The 20,852-nt window shown below is 51.3% G+C and overlaps 1 protein-coding gene across 1 annotated transcript in view; it reads left to right on the top strand.

Moving 5' to 3' along the window:
• The window catches only part of DNAI1 (dynein axonemal intermediate chain 1), a gene marked incomplete at both ends in the record, with an annotated part of 67,620 nt that overhangs the window by 39,175 nt on the left and 7,593 nt on the right, over positions 1 to 20,852 (top strand). Inside the window, 6 exons of the mRNA XM_080709383.1 lie at positions 4,350 to 4,467; positions 4,789 to 4,832; positions 13,883 to 14,130; positions 19,663 to 19,752; positions 19,886 to 19,973; positions 20,627 to 20,706. Of these exons, the coding sequence (XP_080565509.1) occupies positions 4,350 to 4,467; positions 4,789 to 4,832; positions 13,883 to 14,130; positions 19,663 to 19,752; positions 19,886 to 19,973; positions 20,627 to 20,706 (668 nt within the window). The remainder of the gene's footprint in view (positions 1 to 4,349; positions 4,468 to 4,788; positions 4,833 to 13,882; positions 14,131 to 19,662; positions 19,753 to 19,885; positions 19,974 to 20,626; positions 20,707 to 20,852) is intronic.

Genomic DNA, 20,852 nt, shown 5'->3' with positions numbered 1-20,852 from the left:
CTTTCTACCTTCGGGCTATACTCCCAAACCCATTTTATATTTTATTTGGAAACAGGGTCTTACTAAGTTGCTGCCTCACTAAGTAGCTGAGGCTGGCTTCAAACCTGCGCGATACTCCTGTCTCAGCCTCCCAAGTGCGAGGATTACAAGCGTGCGCCACCACGCCCGGCTTTATTTTATTTTTTGAAGCAGGATCTTGCTAGGTTGATGAGAATCTCACTACTTGATGTGGCTGTCCTCTAACTTGTGATCCTTCTGTCTCAGCCTCCCAAGTACTGAGATGACAGGCATATACCACCACACCTGGCTGGGGAGACAAGACTGATGCAAGTCAACCATGAACAATAGCGTAAGAAGAAATGGCTGTAGTGCAGAGATCTGCCAATGGCGTAGCAAAACACACCAGCACATTAGTGATCCCAAGTAGTCTTCCCACCAGTCCTGGAGAGCCGGCAGAGCAGAGGTGATTGTTCCATCTTGGCTTATGAGGCATCTAAGGCCAAGGCCACCTGGCTGATGAGTAGCAGAAAGGGCCCAAATCTAGGTTTTTACCTTCTTCATTCAGTGTTCTGTTCTATTCTCAGCTGGGGATTATAAAATGCTCAAAATGTATGGGATAGGCAGGAAACTGCCCTGGGCATCCTCAAGAAGGGTTAAAGGAAAATAAGGGACGAGTGGGAGCAAAGAAGGCTTCAGTCTGAGCTAGATGCTAAGGGACCATGGCAGAAGGAGGATGTCTGGGCCAGAGAGCATGAGCAGGACTTGGCAGTGCGATTGAACAGGATGACTGACTCTGGGGACAAGGGGCAGCAAGCTCATCGACCCAGACTGTTGTGTCAGCTGTTGGGGCTGTTGAGCAGTGCTAAGAGGTCAGGCTGGGGAGGTGGTTGGAGCCAGCTTCTGAAGGGCCGTGAATACCACAGGGGACTTGAGCTTTCTCTGCAGACAGATCAGAGACCCTGACACCTGCCAGGCAGGGAGGGACACAGCTGAATGAGAGCAAGGCTGGAGGAGGATGCAGTTGGGCAGAATACAGGGATAGAGCCGGGCGTGGTGGCGCACGCTTGTAATCGCCCCGCTTGGGAGGATCATGCAGGTTCGAAGCCAGCCTCGCTGGCTTAAGAGGCCCTGTTTGCAAATAAAAAATATAAAAATAGGTCTGGGTGTGTAGCCCAGAGGTTCCACCCCCAGTACCACCTCAAAAAAAAAAAAAAATGCCGGGCGTGGTGGCGCACGCTTGTAATCCCTGCGCTTGGGAGGCAGAGACAGGAGGATCGCGCAGGTTCGAAGCCAGCCACGCGCGCTGGCTTAGGAGACCCTGTTTCCAAATAAAAATGTAAAACTAGGTCTGGGAGTGTAGCCCGGAGGCAGAAGGGCTTCCAGGAACCCCAGTACCACCAAAAAAAAAAAAAAAAAAAAAGAATACAGGGATAGAGTTGAAGACGAAGGGTGGAACAGGCTTTGTCATACCTGACCAGCCTGTATCATAGGGGGCAGAGGAAAAGGAGGCATTGTAATAGTGAAAAACAGGCACCAGCATTCACTGGGAATGGCCGACATGTGGATGAGAAACAAGCTGGGAAGCACAGCTAGTGGGAGCTGTGAGTGATGGGACCAGAACTCGAACACAGGCCCCTTGGCTCCATTGCCTAACCACTTCGCCACCAGGCCATAGAGCTGCTGAGCTGGAGGAGACGTTTCAAATAAACACACTCAATAGATCTGTCCTGGTGATTAATTAGTGATGAGGTGAAGAAAAAGATTGATTCAGAAACCCTTAAATCCTGGGGGCCTGGGAAATCCTGGTGTCTTTGACACTGCCAGGGAAACGGAATCCTTCCCATGGCATGAACAGCACATTCCCAAGTGGCTTGCATTTCCCTAAGAGGTTGTGCATTTATTTGGAGCAGCTGCCTCCTCAGAGCTGGCAGCTCCTTGCTGCTGGCTGGTCTCCTTTGCTGACAGCCCCGGGCTCTTCCTGGTGACTTGATGCTCATTGCTCACCCATGGGACATAGAAACCAAGGCTGCCAAGACCAGGAGCCTAAACAAGCCCCCTCGTTATCATTCAGGCTGGAAAACGACCTTGAGTGCTTTTCAAAGCTGTCAAAGTACACAGCAGCTGTGAATGAATTTGTCACTCACACAGCTTGGCTTCCTGAAGCCCAGCCTCTGCGAGTGGCCCGCCAAGGGGCTGCAAACCTGATTAAAATCCATGGAGAAATTGGCCTTGTGAACCACTTTCATTTATAAGAACACAGTCACATAAAAATGCATTGAACTTTGATTTTCTTAATTGCATAGTCTTTTCCCTTTGGGAAAGTGTGATCATGAAGGAGAAGTGAAAGCAGAGAGGTGCTACCAATTAATCTCTCTCTGAAATGAGATATTTTCAAAGATGCTCGGAGTTTGGGACTCTCTGATGTGATCGAGGCTCACGCCTCCTTAGCTACTTGAATCTCTTTTGTTCTGAGACATTTCTGAGATTTGAATGTAGCCCCTCACCCTCAAGGTGGGAGCCATTGTGAGAGAGGCTGGCTGGGGAAACGCCTGGATGTGTCCTTGACCGTGTTGAATGAGAGAGCTCATTCTCTAATTGGTCACTCTTGTTTGGAAAGAAGGCTGAGAACCAGTTCACTGGTGTTATGCTATTTTCTGGCAGTCTTTGAATAGTCATTGTGTGCTGTGTGGCTCTCCCTGTGCTGGGCACTGGGGATCCAGAGATGGATGGAACACACCTCCTGCTGTCCAAGAGCTGTACGGTGGATGGAGAAGACAGGCAAAGGGACAGTATGACAGATATTTCAGTAGAGGAGAAACAGGATAGAAGGGAAGAAAAAAATGAACTCTATTCACAAAAAATAAGCCAGGCATCGTGGTGAGCACCTGTAGTCCCAGCTACTTGGGAGGCTGAGGCAGGAGGATCACTTGAGCCCAGGAGTTTAGCTCTAGCCTGGGCAAGGCAGTGAGACTCCATTTCAAAAAACAAAAAGAAGAAAAGAAAGAAAAAGAAAACGGAAGAAAGAAAAAGGAGAGGAAAGCCTTACAGAGGAGGAGGGAGTTGATCTGGATCAGGAGTCAGTAGGAGTTTGCTGGGAAGAGCAAGACATTTTATACATGGAAACACAGAGAAACATGATAGGACTCATTGGCACTATTTGGTATCAAAGGTATATGGACACTTGGTTAGAAATTTTGTGGAGGCCAGGCATAGTGGCACACACTTGTAATCCCAGTACTTGGGAGACTGAGACAGGAAGATTACAGGTTTCCAGCAAACCTCAGCAATTTAGCAAGACCCTGTTTTAGAATAAAAAAACATAACATAGGGCTACGGGTATAGCTCCAGGGTAGAATGCTCCTGAGTTTAATTCCTTGTACCACAAAAAAAGAAAGAAAAATGATATGGCCAGAGTGTTGCAGTCACCATGGAGGCCCAAGTGAGGAGAGCCACTGAGGGGCTCGGTGGGATGAGGAGAGCGGTGGGTGAAGAGGTAGTTTTCTCTCTCTCTCTCTCTCTGGTAGCTCCGTGGGACACGGCTGGAGGAGGGGCTCTGGAGGAAAGGGACCAGTTAGAAGAATGTTGTAATAGCCCAGAGGATGGATATTGGGACCTGAACCTGGGCAGTGGCAAAGGGTTTGGAGAGAAATGGATTAAAAGGATAATTGGGAGGAAAATATGACAAATGGGGGAAGGGATCAGTCAAGGATCACCCAGGTTTCTGGTTTAGACAGGTGGAAAGATGGGGCTTATGCCTAACTGAAGAAAATGGGAAGCAGAGACAATTTTGCGGCAGATGAAGCTGAGTTTGGGGAATCCACGAGGGAGCCAGGCAGCCTCATTATAGCGAGGCTTGGCAATGGATATGAAGATGGGCTGCATTTTAGGGATTTAGGAGGCAGAATGAATGGAACTATTAATCAGCCTTTGGCAGATGAAACCTGAAATTTGGCTGCTCCAATTTGAGCCTTCGAAAGTGCTGGGGAAACTCATGGGGACAAGTGCTACAACCTGGGATTCTCTCCATGAGCACATGGCTGCTTTATTTTAATTTGCCTCCAACGACAACGACAGGAACAATAGCACACAGAGAGAACTTATTGTGTTCCTGGCATTTTTCTAAGCACTTTGCATATATACTAACTCAATATATCCCCACAGGAGACCTTTGAGAGAGGTACTATTACTCCCTCCTTGGAACACAAAGAGGTTCACTGTATTGCCCAAGGAGGTACAGACAGAAAGTGGTGAACCTGGGTTTGCTGCAAAGTGACAGTCCTGGGGCTGACTCTCTGTGTGTGTGTGTGTGTGTGTGTGTGTGTGTGTGTGTGTGTGTGTGTGTGTTTAAGATTTTAAGTACTATGAGGATGCTGCTGATGAATACAGGGACCAGGAAGGTACTCTGTTGCCGCTCTGGAAATTCCAAAACGACAAAGCCAAGCGCCTGGCCGTCACCGCCCTCTGCTGGTGAGTACAGGCATTGCAGTAAACCCGGTGCCCCGGAGCCCCCAGGGCATGCCAGGTGCTGTGTATGTAGTCCCTTCCATTGCACTTAACCATCTTGAATGTGACAACTGACAGTATGGGAACAAAAGAACTGGGGTTCATATGGGAATTCATAATCATCCAAGGTCTCCTAACTGGCAAGAGCCAAAGCTGGATAGGAGAAGTCTACATGTAGTTAGGCAACAGTGTTCATGGGAAGACTTGTGGTCATGTCCATTTCCTGTGCCAATGGGGTCTTTTTTTCTTTCTTTCTTCTTTTTTTTTTTTTTTTTTTTTTTGCAGGAATCCAAAGTACAAGGATCTGTTTGCAGTGGGACATGGCTCCTGTAAGTGACCTTCTATTCATTCACTTGTTTATACAAACCACAAATCTAAGTATCTACTCTGCACAGAGCTCTTTGCCAGATATGAGAAATACAAAGACTAGGACACCCCTCCCCAAAGATGACTAGGGGGGTCAGAGTCTAATGGAGAAGACCCACCATCATATGGGCCCTTCGTGCTGGGTGAAGGAATATATCCAGCAGAACATGCCACAGGGCCTCAGAGAAAGACAGGGAGCGCACCCTGGCCCCAGGGCCAGCACAGGTGAAGTCTAGAGGCACGAGAGACAGGTCAGGAAATGCCACCGAGGGGCCAGAGGCAGACCTCAAAGGCCTTGGTAAGCCATTCCAAGAAGCTTGGACCTTCTCCGGAGGGGAAGCCATTGGAGGAACTCAAGAAGGGCAGGGGCACGTTCAGTACAGGCATGAGACTGAAGTCCTGGAGACCGGGTGCCAACATTCCAAGGACATATGTGAGGACCTACCCGCAGCTTTGGAGTGGGACGCAGTCCCCTTTCCCTGCCTCCTCACCCAGTCTTCCTGACCAGGCCCTGGGCAGGGTGGGGTGAAGGTGAGGTGGAGAAAGGACTAGATCATCCCTCAGCCCCTGAGCCCCAGGGGGCCACTGTAGTGCAGGTGTCTCTGTGCCTGCAGGAGCTCACCCGAGGCACACACAGTGGTGCCGTGTCCAGGCCATTTGCTTTGCTTTATGCTCCTTGGTCCAAGCAGAGGTCCCTACTGCTGTGCTGGCCCAGACATTCCCGTTCCTAAACAGGAGAGGGCCCTGTACTTCGCTTAGTCGCGGCTCTCCATGGCTAGCAGCGTGTTCTCTGGCTAGGAGCATCAGTTTCTGCTAACAGAAAAGCCTCTCCATTCTCCAGGCTGCTGCTGGCTGGCAGGCATACAGGCTTCTGGTTGCTGCCCCTCAGATTGCCTGTCCACCCATTCTTTGACCGGGGTGGGGCTGGGGGCGGGGAAGAGTTGGTGTTTGTCATTCTTCTCAGGGAGGAGACCTTGGAACTGCTCCCAGTCTCGTGGTCTGGGCTGCCTTTGAGGACGCCCTAAATGCCTGCTTTGTGTCCCCACTCCTGAGGGTGGGCTGCTGCCAAACGGGAAGCGCCGTCCCCCTCTGGCAGGGAACTAGCACATTCCTCCCCCTCTGCTGCAGCTACCGGGCCTGGAACAGGGCCTGGGGGTTGGCTAGGCCCTCCCAGGAGTGGGTGTGGACCCCCCTGTGAGGCCGCACTCAGCACAGGCTCTCTGCCCAGTACCAAGGTGAGGGTGTGTGTGGTCTCCCCAGAAGGTGGGAGGAGACACTCTGTTAGCTCTAACCCTGCTCCTCCGCCCGCCGCCCGGGGCCAGGAGCAGTGTCAGCCAGTCAGGGTCAAGTGCAGGCTGTTCATGGGGGGCAGCCTTAGTGAGGAGCATTAGAGAAGGGTAACTCGCCTCCCACAAATAGATGACCTCAAGCCTGGCCTGCCCAGCAGTCTCCCTTGGGCAGGCACTTACCCAGAAAGGGTCTCTTTGTCCTTCCTTGGTCCTTTCAGCCATATGCACACGCCGGATTGCTACCCATAGTCAGCCACAGACCGTCCCCTGGGATCACTTCTCAGAGGTGTACCTCCGGGCCCTGGTCTCCTCATTATGACAGGGAGATGCTGACAGCCTGCCAGGCCCCCACCCCAGGGCTGTTGTGAAGCAGACATGAGAGTAAGAAGGAAGCACACCCGCCCTGCGAGCTGTAGGAACCACCTACACACAAAGAACCACTGCCGATTGCTCTGGCATCCTTTCCCCTGCTTTCCTGCAGTGCCCTAGGGGGCCTGAGCAGGGTAAGGGGGCTGGGGGCCAGGGGACTCTCTCTTAGACAGCAGGGCCCAGTGGCAGCACCCATGTTATTTGCTATTGCAACCACTGACACAGAAAGCGTGGGCCAGCTTTCAGATGAACATCATCTATTATAGAGCCTTTGGTATCTAAGGACCTCCTACAGAGGCCTGAGCCAACCTGGGCTAGGACTCAGGAAGGCTGCTTCATTTCCTCCTGAGGTCGCCTCTAGGAGGCTCGTGTTCTTGGGTGCCCAAGTTTCTCCATGGGAGAGTGAGCACAGAGCTGAGGCAAGCAGAGGGCACTCTTGGTGCTGGATGGGTCAGTTTGCTGTAAGGAGCTGCGGGTCTCATCAGTATCCATTGCAGTCTTTGGACACTCCAAATATCAACCCCATAATCAGATTTTGCCTCATAAGGATAAACTCTAGAATGAGAATTTGGCTTTGTTGCTGGTTTGACCTTAGTAAACTCAGTCCACACCTCATGGACCTCCATTTGCCTGGAATTTCTGGATTGTTTGATTGCTTTGTGTGTGTGCTGGGGGGGGGGGGTTTAAAAAGGATTAAAGGATTGAACCCAGGGGCATTCTACCCTTTTTACTTTTTGTTTTAAAATAGGGTCTCCCTAGGTTGCTGATTATCATGCTAGGTTGCTGAGGCTGTTCTTGAAACTGCGATCCTCCTGTCTGAGCCCCTCAGGTGCTGGGATTAGTGGTACCATGCCTGGCCAATTCCCAGATCTTTAGTCTGTGACCCAGCCACATAAAACTTTGGTAGGGGAAGCATATACCCTAGGGAGGACTGGGGCCCACCTCCCATCTTTGGGACAGGGCAGGTTGGCTGGAGCCAGGTTAGGAGCAAGTAAGTAGTGAAAAGGAGGTCCATGGAGCTTCCTGCAACAGCACAGAAGCATCCACACCTCCCCTCCTCCCCCGAGGCTGCAGGGTATGTTAGGCAGCTTAAAGGGCAGAGACTGGGACGCCCCCTATGGCCAGTCTCCATGTTCCTAACAGAGTGACGGAAGAGGATGTCAGTAGGTAAAAGAAGTTGGGGGGCATGTTGAGGGGCAAAGGGAGCTGGACCAGGAAGAGATGTTCTTGGAACTGCTGGGATGCAATTATGTCAGCCTGCTATACCAAAAGGGTCCTTTCCAGTTCATTAGCCAGTTCATAGCAGGGAAAGCAGGAATCTGCATGGTCTGTCAGACAGGGACAGCAGAACAGATTCTGGAAACTCTGTGTGGTCCTGAGGCTATCACACAGGAAATGGGGTAGGAAGCTTCCCAGCAGGTCCTATATTGGAAGGGCAGGGGAGCCAGCTGTGCTTCAGCCTAGCCTTCCTCTGGGGGCCGAACCCCCAAAAGGGGCCACTGGCAGGCCCCAAGTCCTAGCCCTAAACCCATTTCTTTGCTGTCCTATCATATCCTGGCTTGTCCCTGGGTCTACCCAGGCCAGAGACACACTCATAGGGATTTAAATCTTTCCTGATAATTTATTTGTCAGCTTCACTAATTAAGCAGTGTTAATTTCATTTACTGAAAATGGAAATTCATCCACCTCATTTCTCCTTGTTCATCCTCCACACACAAAATCCATCACCCCTCAGCTGCAGGCTGCGTAAAATTTACAGGACTAATTATGTTGTCAGGTCTCTTTGTAAATACAGTCTATAAAGGCCACTATGCTTGCTGGGTTGTAGTGCAAGGGCATTCCCATTGTTAGTTTAATTACTGGTTAGTTATTTAGGTTCTCAAATGTTTGCCTCATTTTCCTTAAATCAAATTAAATGTCCCGCTTGATGTATTCTGTCTCCAAGGCCTTGCTCTTATTTCCCACACTGTTCAAATACACTTCTAATCCAATGAGGATGCCTGGAAGAGCCTCAGTGCCTGGAAGCCTGAGCCTGCTTGGCACCATGGCCTCTGGGCCACGCGTGAGGCTTGGAACCCTCTAGTGACCCATGCCCTTTCTTTAGGCCAGCATTGGGCTGTCCCCTGCCTCTGGAGGTTATGCAAACCTTGACACAAGGGGCATTTCTGTTCCTGGAGTCCATGGTGGCAGGCCTGAGGTGTGGGAAACTAAGAGAGAGTTTCATTATTGTTATCAGAAGTGCTGAGGACCATTACATCCATCCCCCTGACTTCTGAAGGGACTGCTTCCGCACTGCCCCAGAAAAAAAAGTGCCATCCATGGGAGCCTGTCTCCAATTCTGAAAAGCAGAGTGTGGGTCAAAATTCCCTGAACTCCTACAGTGTTAGTTTCCTATTGCCACAGTAGCAAATGTCCACGAGCATAATGGCTTAAAAACATATATGTATTACCTTACAGTTCTGGAGGTCAGAGGTTCAAAATGCATTCCCCTCAGCAAGGCCTGTCTCCAAGGCCTTGCTCTTATTTCCCACACTCTTCAAATACTCCAGTCCGGTGTCAGCAGGACTGTGTTCCTTCTGGAGGCTTGTGAGGAGCACCTGTCTCCTCTCCTTTTCCAGTGTCTAGAGGCTGCCCGCATTCCATGGCGCGTGGCCCTCTTCCAGCCAACAATCGCATCATTCTGACATCTGATTCTGTCGTCACATCTCAGTCTCTGACTCTCCTGCCTCCTTTTTTCCCATATAAGAACCTTTGTGATTACATTAAATCCACCCAGATAATCCAGGATAATCTCCCCATCTCAAGGTCTTTAACTTAATCACATCTGCAAAGTCCCTTTTGCCATGCAAAGTGACATATTTATAGGTTCTGGGGATTAGGATGTGGACATTTTGGGGGGGCACCATTCTGCCTGTCACACACCGCCTCCAAGTGCCTCTTGCATGACTTAATAAGGGAGTCATCAACAGCTGCTGCCTTGGACCCCGGCCTGGGCGGGCCTCGTTTAGGATGCCACAGTACAATAGGAAGCCTGCTGTCTGAGGCTGGCATAATATACTTGTCTCTGCAGTTTGGCATCTACTGCCTACTGACCTGGCTTTAGTCTGGTGCCCCAATGTGACCTCTGCCTGTCTTGTTCTCCCTGAATCTAAGTAGAAGCCCAGGGTTTTCCTGATAGCCAGAATTCACCAAAGTGCCCTACCCCCACGTTCTAGAGCTGTTTGTTGCCTTCTGTGCAGGGGCAGAATTGTGGTCTGAGGCCCCACTGATGGTTGCCAGTTCAAGAAGAGTTTGACCCACGTTCCTCATTGGGTACTGTTCTTCGAGGCCTCTAGCAGGGGGAGCTGGGGATAGTCAGAGCTTTGATCTGTGATGGAATTAAGACGCACATATGTGAATCCACACAACATATCCTCCCACTAATCCCTTCATCTGAGATTATGGCTTTCTGAGAACTGCCTCATCAGACTCTTACCTAATAGGGGGCTGAATCTCCTCCCCCAGAATCTTGTGGATCATTGAAAGTTAGAGTCAGGGAGGCCTTAGTGATTCTCCCACAAAGCAAGGTTAGCCAGGGGCAACTCTGTCACCAGAAAGAGCAAGCCTGCTATGGAGCAAGCCAAGAGTGCTCCCTCCATCCTTCATGGCAGGCCCAGGAAAAGACCTGACAGCGTGTATGGTGAGGGGGAGATCTCACAGAAGAGATAGCCCTGACGGCTGAATGTTCTGCAAACCCTCCTAGAGAAGGTCTTCATGGGCGATACACTTTCTCTAGGCAGTGCAGAACATAATACGATGCAGCCTAAGGAAGCACAGAGCAGAGCAGGGAAGCCGAGGCCTGGCCAGCAATGCCCTTTCTCCATCTCAGGGTCAAAAGCCAGGTTATCGTTAATTTCTCTCTTTCTCACTCAATACCCTTTTCACTCCCTCCATTCCTCTGTTCTACTCAGCCACATAAAATTACTTAAATCCTCTGGCCTAGAATTCCTTCACTGGCCCCAGACTTGAGTCTCTGCCTCTTTATACAGTGGAGGGTAGGGTAGGGGGGCCGCCACTTGGATCACCAGACCCTCATCTAGCCTTTCTCTAAGGATCTGGGAAGTCTGTGGCATTCAGAACAAGGTACCCCAGGGATGAGGACCCAAGGCTCTATAAGCTTTGAGTCTGATGGGACTCGACCTCATCGGTAGCTGAGGCCCCTGTGGGTGACCTTGTGCTAATGTCGTAAGTGTGACTATTGGTGACCTGGGTGGTGATATCATACTAGGAGTGTTGGAGGATTAGGCAGTAATGTCACTGAGTGATGATGTCACCAAGGACCATTGGTGGTTTGAGTAGTGATGTCACTTAAGGGCTTTTAGAAGACAAGATGATGATATCATGTCGAGACTAGTGGGGGTTTGAGCTATGATGGCATGCTGTGTATACCCAGAAAATGGGACAGTGAAGACTCAGAGGGGCCACTGGAGTCAGGGATGAGTTCACAGTATAAGACAGAGTCAGGAGGAAACCCCAGCTAAATGAGGATTTTCTCTGCTTTTCTGGTGTGGTTTGGCAGGAAGAATCCTGAATCAGAATTCAGGGAACACGTAGCAGCCATGATTAGGAACCATGATCTCTATGTTGAAGAACTTATTTGGTTGCAAGTAACAGAGACTAAAGCCCAATTGAGGAAATGGAGCCTAATGTCAGCATGGATGTGGCCTGGGAACTGGTATGACTCATGCTCTGTGTCCTCTTTCATGAAATCCATGATTTTCCTTGCACAATCACCCATGCTGGACAGCTCTCTCCCTTACACATTCTCTACTCTGGAGCCTAGAGGTATTGGATTGGCTTCACTGCTACCCACTACTCCATTAGGTCTGGTACCCCTTTCCCCTGCTTTTTCTAGCTCTGTGTAAAGACCAGACAGGATCACTTCAGCTATAAAAAGGATATTGGTGTGGCAAACCATGTGGTCTGTATCATGCACCTGGGCACACCATTTCTCTCCTCTAGGCCTCAGTTTTCCATAGGTAAAATTAGGGGTCAGGAGCCAGATGTGGTGGTGTCCACTTATGATCCCAGTTCTTAGGAAGCTGAGACAGGATGACTACAGGTTCAAGGCCAGCCTCAGCAACATGAGGACTTGGCAACTTAGTGAGACCCTGTTTCAAAATAAACAATAAAATAGGACTGGGAGTGTAGCTAGGAGGTAGAATGCCCTTGAGTACAATCCTCAGTACCATAAAAAAAAAATTGGGATCAATAATTCAAGCTTCTAGTCCCAGTGACTCTGTGAGTGGGTCTGAGACATCCTTAATACAGAGTTACTAAGTCAGCCTCAGGCTTCCAACCTTCCTTTCCTGGCTTTGCTGGTCATAAACACTCTGCAGATGCATGTAAGGGCAAGGGCAAAGTTCAAGCCCTTTATGTTCTGGGCAGGAAGTATCCTCCCTTCAGCCAGCTCTCCCTTAAGAGTCAACCCCTTCTGCCAGCTCCTCCCTACCTAGTTCAAGGCCAACCTCCCACTGGCTTTGAGGTAGAGCCAGGCATAGGATGACCTAGCTTTGACTCCTGGGAAGCTGGAAGCTCCAAGCTTCTCCTCCTTGGTGGAAGGCTTACTCTCCCCAGAGCAGAAGCATTTTCTTTTCTGAATTGTAGCCTGCCCTCCCATGGCTCAGGCTAGACCCTAGAATCTTCTGACTCAGGTACATCTCCCTCCTTTTATGTGTGGCCTCCCTTGCGAATGATCCAGGAGGGGCCCTCAACTGCAGTCTCCGAGCTGCTAAGGATTAGCCTGCAAGTAAGGTGGGCTTCCCCATAGAAAACTGCTCTGGTGGGAATGCCTTCTTGCCTCAGCTTTCAGTGGTACCCTTCTAAGACCAACCTGGCTCCTGTCCACTCCTGCTTCCAGTCAGAGCTCAGATTTTTTTTTTTTTTTTTTTAGAGTGCCTGAAGCAGGGACACCTGGGGTATGGTAATAGCTGAGCTTATACTATGATCCCAGGGCTCAACCCAGACACTCTCTTGAGTAAGGGCAACCTTAAAAATAAGAACAAGAAGGCCAGGCGTGGTGGCACACGCTTGTAATTCCAGTATTTGGGAGGCTGAGTCAGGAGGATCGTGGTTCACAGACAGCCTCAGGTACTTAGTGAGGCCCTTTGCAACTCAGTGAGACCCTGTTTCAAAATAAAGAATAAAAAACAGAGCTAGAGGTGTCTCTTGGAGTTTAGAATGTCCCTGGGTTCCATCCACAGTAACACACACACACACACACACACACACACACAAAGACCAAGAGAATGACTTAACAAAACTAGTCTAGTTGGGGTTGCCTCCCTGCCCCTCCTATCCATGGACTCCACACCTTAGGACTGGCTACTTTGTCATGAGATCCCTCCCAGGCCCTGCATTTGCCAGGAACAAAGGAGAAAGCCCTGGAGTAAGGAAGGTGGAAAGGACTCATGTTGGCCAAAAGGTGGCCTTCGCATGGAGCCCCCAAGATGGGGGAATGCACTGAGCCTCCACCTCTCCAGCCCTGGCTCCTCTGAACTTGGGGAAGGGGCTGGGAAGCCTGGGCTGGTGGCAAGAGAGATGAATCCAAGGCCAGGACTATGCTGTTCAGTGTCTGTGTATCAAGATAGGCATCAAGTGTACAGAAAATGAAAGAAATGGGAACCCTGGCCTAACATGGGGTGGGTAGGGAGGAGTACCTCTATTGTGTGGTCCACTGATGATCACAGAAAGCTACGTGGAGGCTGACTGGGCTTGTAGAAGTGAGGCTGGCTGGCTTGAGACCTCTGGATTTGGGAAGTAAGCCTGGAGCCAGGTTGCAACTGGGAACCATCGTGCCCTAGGGTATGGGACAGCACTCCTAGGTGGCTAGTGCAGGACTCACTCTAGACAGTGCCCTGTTATTTGAAACTTAGCCCTTGTCCTTGGCTGAGGAGCTGGGGGGACATGGGCATTGTCCCCTCAGGTATTTGGGGGGCCGCATCCTGTTCTTGAGCTGGGCATCTGAGTCCCCTCTAAAAGAACTGCTTCTTCCCAAGCCCACACCCATCCTTCACTTAGCACCTCTGTGACCCTGTATCAACCTTTCCTGTGCCCAAGGAAGAAGAGTGGTTGTATGTCCCCAGGTAAGTCCAGATACCTTTACTGGTTATAGGATCCTTCTATGAGTCCAGAGAAAGCATAGGCAAAATCTCAAAATTCCAGTTCACAGTCAGAGAAACCCAGAAAGGAATCCCATGCTCTCTGACAGGCAGATCAGGGCAGGATTTGCCCATCTTGTGGGGGTAAGGACAAGGGGGCTCCCCAAGCAGAGCAGGCGAATCCTTTAACCACTGCCACCCATCTTCCCTGGGCAGATGATTTCATGAAGCAGAGCCGGGGCATGCTGCTGCTCTACAGCTTGAAGAACCCCAGCTTCCCCGAATACATCTTCAGCAGTGAGAGCGGCATCATGTGCCTGGACATGCACGTGGACCACCCCTACCTGGTGGTGGTGGGCCACTACGACGGCAACGTGGCCATTTACAACCTCAAGAAGCCACACTCCCAGCCCTCCTTCCGCAGCTCAGCCAAGTCTGGCAAGCACACGGACCCCGTATGGCAGGTCAGCCTGGGATCTGCTGGGGGAAGGACTTGGGGAGGAGAGAGACACAGGCAAGGGGCTGAGGACGGCAGCCATCAGCTTAGAGGCCAAGGAACTGGGTGTGAGAAGGAGCAGAGAAAGGCAGAAAGTGAAAATCAGGAGGCAAGAGGGTGTTTGGTAAGAGCTGGTGTCTGCTGCCCCTGAGGTCCTCTCAGGGGGGTCGTCTGTCTGCCAAGGAGTTCCTAGGTAAGGCAATCAATAACTCAGAGGCCATAGAGAGAGGCCTCCAGGGCCTGACAGGCTCCCGCTGAGCATGTTAGAGACTCCAGGTCCTTGTTTACTGGCTTCCTCAACTCCCCACGGGGCCCGTCCTCTGCCACGAGGACTAGATTTGGGGACGCACCCAGATGGATGGGTACGAAGGGTTGTCTTCTCTCTGGGTGGGGCTGGAGGGCTTGGTTGGCTGGATCTGTCCTTGAACCTCTTAGTAGTACCCCTCTTTTCCAGACAGGCCTAGGAGGTAGGCGGGGCCATAGTGTGAATCCAGCCTGGGACCATTGCCAGGACATCGGGGCCAGATTTCACCTCGACTCTGGTCTCCCATTTTATTCCACTGGGAGTAGATTTCACTGTTCCAACCCCTGAGGGTCTCCTGGCTCTGGCTTAGCAGGCTCTTCCTCACTGTGTCCCAGAGGTCCCATCCTTCTGACGCTGCACACCTTCCCTCATGGGCAGTTCTGGAAGAATCTAAGGGGTGATTTTTGCCCAAAGCCTCTCGGTTCATCAGGAAGCACTGGGCTGTCTTCTCATCGTTCTCTGCCCTGACAGCGTTCCTGTCCCTGGCGCTGAATCTGCACTATTAGATAGACAGGCCTGAGCAGAGAGAGGACTGCCCAGTGCAAGGGACTGTAACCTTTGTCCTTTACCCAGAGCAAGTGGTCTTTTACCTTTACCCTGTAACCTTTACCCTGTAACCTTTGTCCTTTACCCAGAGCAAGTGGTGGGAGGGAGGCAGCCCCTCCTGCTGCACAACTTCCCCCACTCTCTACAAAAGCAGGGACCACAGTTTTCAGCCTCAGGAGTTCTCTCCACCAAATAGTCCACTTCCGGATTAATTTTCTCCAGGCACATGGAGGTCCCCAGGCATGCAAGGGACATCTGCAGAGCTTCTTCTTTTTTTTTTTTTTTTTTTGCAGTACTGGGGATTGAACCCAGGGGCATTCTACCTCTGAGCTACACCCCCCAGCCCTATTTTTATTCTTTATTTTGAAACAGAGTCTCACTGAGTTGTAGAGAGTCTCGCCTAAGTAGCTGAGGCTGGCCATGAACCTGCTATCTTCCTGTCTCAGTCTCCCAAATTCTGGGATTATAAACGTGCACCACCATGCCCAGTTCTGCAGAGCTTTTAAAGCCCAAGGAGAAGAGAAAAGATCAACCTTGATCAGACTGAGACAGCACCAGCCCTGCCCCCTACTTTCCCAGCTCAGATAGCCCAGAGCCCAACACGGAAATCTCTGGCTGACCTGACTACCTTTTAAGGCCCTGGAAACAGAGAGAGGTACAGGCAACCGTCCTATCCCTGGGCTGCCAAGTTCCCTAAATCAAAAAGCAGGTTGGGGAAAAACAAGACATAGACAAGATGTTGTCCTTTCCACTAGACAGGTCTCAGGAAAACTGGAACTCACCTGTACAGGATGGCCTGCTCTCCCACCATCCCGCCAAGTAACAGGTGTATGTGTGTTACTGGGGATTGAACCCAGGGGCATTCTACCTCTGAGCTACACACTCCTAGCCCTATTTTGTTGTTATTTTTAACACAATCTCACTAAGTTGCTGAGGGCCTCGCTAAATTTAAGCTGGCCTCAAACCTGCGATCCTCCTCTGTCAGCCTCTCAAGTACTGGGATTGCAGGTGTGTGCTACCGCACCCAGCTAAAATAGGGTTCTTGGATGGAATCATGGCATGTGTCCTGGGCGGGACCCATCCATCACCCACTCATTGACTTACTTCCAATTGCTTTCTTCTCATTTCCTCCTCCTCCCTCATTCCTTCATTCACTCATCTGTTCATTCAGTAACTCTTCCCTGTTGCTTCTCTGGTTGCTAAGGATGCTCAAGGGCCTAATTTTTGAAGCTCCTAATGAGAAGGTAAGCATAGCTCCAGGCTCCCCAGGGCAGGAGAGAATGCTAGATGCTAAAGGAGAAGTGTGCACAGAGGGTATCCACATCGTCCTCGGTAGGGACCAGGCGCAGGAGGGCCAGGCAGATCTTGCTGGAGGAAGCACCTCCTGAGCTGAATTGTGAGGGAAGAGGAAGCATTAGTTATGAGGAGGGGGCTAAGGCAGAGTGGCCTGTTGGAGGGGAGCAAGACTTGAGGCGAGGGAGGCACCAGGCATGGCCACTGTAGGTCGGTGCTTCCAGATGAAGTGTTAAGACAGAAGCGCAGTATGTGAAAAGGACGAGAGTGGAGCTTCTCCGCTGGAGCAGGGCCCATTTGCTTCAGGTTCCCTCTTATCACTCCCACTGTCCCCTGAGCTACTCTCCCCAGGCTCCTAAGGCTTCCTCTGAGCAGAGTGTGAAAATTGCTGTCAATCAGAGAGTTTGGGATGAAGAGTAACAATCGCGACCGAGTCTTGGAAGGATTCTCTGGTTGAAGCATGAGCAATTTTGAGGGCTGAGTAGGGCAGGGCAGGGCAGGTGGAGCTGAGGAGACTCAGTGGAGAGGCGCTGGGGCAGTAGAGTCGCTAGGAGGAAGGAATAGAATGTGAGGAAAAAGAACTGACGCTGCCTGGATTTGGGGTTCCTAGTAGGGCTTCTGCAGAAGCAGCAAATGGCAGAAAGGAACAGGTTTGGCTAGAGGTTAATCTAAGAAGCCTGATGGACATCCAGAGGAAGACCTCCTCCAGGCAGGCGGCTATAAGCCTGGAGCCAGCCAGGGGCCATGGCCTGTGTTTCACAGCTACTTAGGAGGCTGAAGCAGGAATATCACCTGGGCCATGAATCCAGGTCAGCTTGGGCATCATAGCAAGGCACCTGCTATAAAAAAGAGTAATAAATAAAAATTTAAAAGCTGGAAGCTTGAAAGAGAACCAGCAAGCTGGTGAATGAGATGTTGGAGTCTAGGTCCTTCTTCTCCTCATCCTTGTAATACAGGGGATCAGTCCCAGGGTCTAAAGGGAGTATTTATGGAGTATTAGGGAAAAATAGGTTATTTTATTTTTTATTGTAGAGAGGTTATTTTAGAGACCAAATGCCAAGTGGGACAGAAAGAGTTTGTTCTTCTGGCAATGGGAAATTGTGGAAGGTTTTAGAGCCAGGGAGAGAACCTTCCGTTTTAAGAAGACTGATCATGCCCATGGCATAGGCAACTTGTACAGGGAGCCTGCCTAGGTAGCCCAGCCCTGTTCAGGCCCTATTATAAGCTTTAACCAGCAAGTCCTGGGGTGTGGGGCTGTGGAGAAGGTAGCAGCAGAGTTTATAAGCAGAGGCTGGGGCAGGTGGATCTGCCCTAACCAGATAAGGCAGAGCCATGCAGGTAGCACACTCCTATAAACCCAGGTGGAAAGCTGAGCCAAGGGGATTGAGTCTAAAACCCTAAAAAGTGAGATTCAAAGACTGAGAGGAGCTAGACATGCTGGTGCACATCTGTAATCACGGTACTTGGAAGGCTGAGACAAGATCACAAGTTCACAGCCAGCCTTAGCAGCTTAGTGAGACCCTGTTTCAAAATAAAATAAAAACAATATAGGGCTGGGGGTATAGCTCAGATGTAGAATGCCCCTGGGTTTAATCCCCAGTATCACAAATTAAAATAAAATGGGTTGGTATGTAGCTTGGAGGTAGAATGACCCTGGATTCAATTCCCAGTACACCCCCCCCACACACACACACCAAAAGAGAAAAAAGATAAAGAAAAATAGCAGATAAGACAGAAGAGCAGCCCGTTAAGCAGGTTCCAGCTCTTCCCTACCACCTGATCTTCAGGCATTCATTCATGCCCTTAGCCCCCTTACCACCCTCCCTCTCCAGCTTTATTCCTGCTCTCTCACCTCCACTCCAAGAGCAAGTGTATGACTTACACACACACACACACACACACACACACGCACGCACGCACGCACGCACGCACGCACATACGCTTGCTTGCAAATACGTACACACACACACCACCCCCAATTGGGCATCAGGCTGCTAAGTGGAGTGTGAAATACAATTTCCATGAATGCTGGCGTCTGCTCATTAAACACTTCCCTTTGCAGCTCCCTAGTGCCTCTTACAGCCTGGCCTTTGACACCCCTTGTCCCCTTCCCCCTTTAAAGGGACTACCTTTACACAGAAGGGGAAGTGGTCTTACTAGAGGGTGAACTCTAACTGGTGCCTTTACGGGCTCTGCAGTGTTCTGGCCCCCCACCGAAGGTGCAGAAGAACCTGCTGCCCAAGACAAGCCCAGGCAGGACTCAGCCAGCCCTCCTGCCGCTCTCCTCAGCCAGGCCTGTGGAGGGGGGTGACTGGGAGAGACAACCTCCTCTCCCCACCCCCACCAGACACGGTGACAGCTGCGGTTGCTTGCCCTCCCTCACTGGGCCTCTGTTTGTGACAGCGGGAGGGGACTGGACAGTGGTCCCAGCATGGGCGGGCTGGAGGGGACTGAAGGATTGAACACTATGGCGCCCCACCCCACCCCAACTCTCTGGGACTTGGCTTGGCCAGGCCTCCACATCTGGCAACAGAAACTTGAGCTTCAAGCGTGTCATCTTCATAAGACAACAGCTCTGTCTCCAAAACACTTTCCCATATGTTCGCCTCCAGCCCTGAGAAGACGGGTGGGGCGGGATAATTAACCCTGATTTGCAGATGGAGACACGCAGCTCAAATCTGGGATTTGGGAGCTAGATTCTGGGAGCAGGAGCTAGTGACAATGTGAAGGTGAGAACAGAGGAGTCACTTCCTAGAGAAAGGTCAGGCCTGCAAGGAGAGTCAGGGGAGGGGATGTCTGCCCTGTCCCACCCCCTAAGCAAGCAGGAAAGGACCCTGAACAAGCTTGACGCCCACATTCCTAGGATCATGGTGATCATTTATCAAATACTTAACACGTGCAATGTTCTGACCTGAGGGCTTTGCATATAGTATCTCATTTATTCCTTACAAGCCTATGCTATCATAACACACACATTACAAAAGAAGGAAACTGGTTTGGGGGCTCTGTCCTTCCCAGGCCATGTCTCTGTAAGGAGGCTGAACCCAGAACCACAGCCCTCCTCCCGCAATGAGGCTCCTACAGCCCAAGCCAGGGAGGAACTGGGTACTTCCACTGCCAAGAGCATTAGGGTAGGGCCTTGACTGGCACTGTTGCCCCAAGTTGGTCAGGAAGAGAGGGAAACAAGAGAGACAGAGGTGGATGGCAGATAACATGGAGGACCCATTGTGGGATCCTGGGAAATGGGCTCCCAGAACTTGCTTCTGAACTTCATCTGGATGTTCTGGGCAGCCCTGCTCAGAGCCCTAACTCAATACCCTCGCAGAATCCCAGGGCTCATGGTTTGGGATGTTTCAGGTCCGGTGGCAGAAAGATGACATGGACCACAACCTTAACTTCTTCTCTGTGTCATCTGATGGCAGGATCGTGTCTTGGACGCTTGTGAAGGTGCCTGTTTCTCAGAGAGGGTCTCACGGGGGTGGATGGGGAGTAGGGGTAGCTGAGTGGCAAACGGGACCCCCTCCCACCCTGATGATCCATCCCAACCTGTACACTCTCCCCCTTCCCTCTGTGACTGCAGAGTGAGCTGGTTCACACAGATGTCATCAAACTGAAGGTGGAAGGTACCACCACAGAAGTTCCCGAGGGGCTGCAGCTACACACAGTCGGTAGGAAGCCCGGGCCCATCCCCCTCCAGGCCTGGCCAGGCCACGGGGCCTGGTGAGGGTCAGTGTCGGTGCCTGCCTTCCCAGCACTCCCTCCCTCCTCACTTGTGCAGAGCCAAGCCTGGAGGTAATGGGAAAGCCTGGCGGGGTCAGCAGCCCTGGTCCCCATGGTGGATGGACCCTTCCTGTGGTGCAGGTCCCTTTCCTGTTTTCAGGCCGGGCTCTTGTTCATGCAGATCAGGTGCTGTTATGCAGATCCGTCCATGTTTATGCAGATCTGGGCCCTGTTTACCCAGATCCCATCCCTGTTTACTCAATTCCCACCCTGTTTATGCAGACTCTATCCCTGTTTGCACAGACCATGTCCCTGTTTGCAGACCCTGTCCCTGTTTACCCTGACCCTGACCCTGTTTAACTCAATCCCTGCCTTGTTTACCCAGGCCCCCATTCCTGTCTGCAGAACCCCTGGCCCCTGTGCCGAGTCCTAACTGCCTGGGACAGGCAGGCCAGAGGGCTGGTTTCTGTTTGCCTGGCCGGGTCCCAGCCCTCACAGGGGCCCCCAGTTCAGTCTGTCCCCCACAGAGCCCCCCCGCCGAGCAGGGGCGGTGCCAGAGGCTCCCTGGGAACCGGGCTAAGGCTGCTCCCTTTCCTCCCAGGCTGTGGCACCGCCTTTGACTTCCACAAAGAGATCGACTACATGTTTCTAGTGGGCACAGAGGAGGGGAAAATCTACAAGGTGAGGCAGTGCCACCCCCGTCAGCTCCTCACAGTGCCGCTTGGCTTGGACTGGGGCACCTGGGGAGCTCGTGGCATTCAACAAATCTGTTCTGACAGCCCTAGGTACCCATCAGACCTGGAAGATGTCTTGGGGGAAGAGAGTGC

Source organism: Muscardinus avellanarius, assembly GCF_963383645.1.
Source record: "Muscardinus avellanarius genome assembly, chromosome: 13".
NCBI classification, from domain to species: domain Eukaryota; kingdom Metazoa; phylum Chordata; class Mammalia; order Rodentia; family Gliridae; genus Muscardinus; species Muscardinus avellanarius.
Note: the sequence above shows the minus strand (reverse complement) of the source record. Positions and strands in the feature narration are given on the sequence as shown.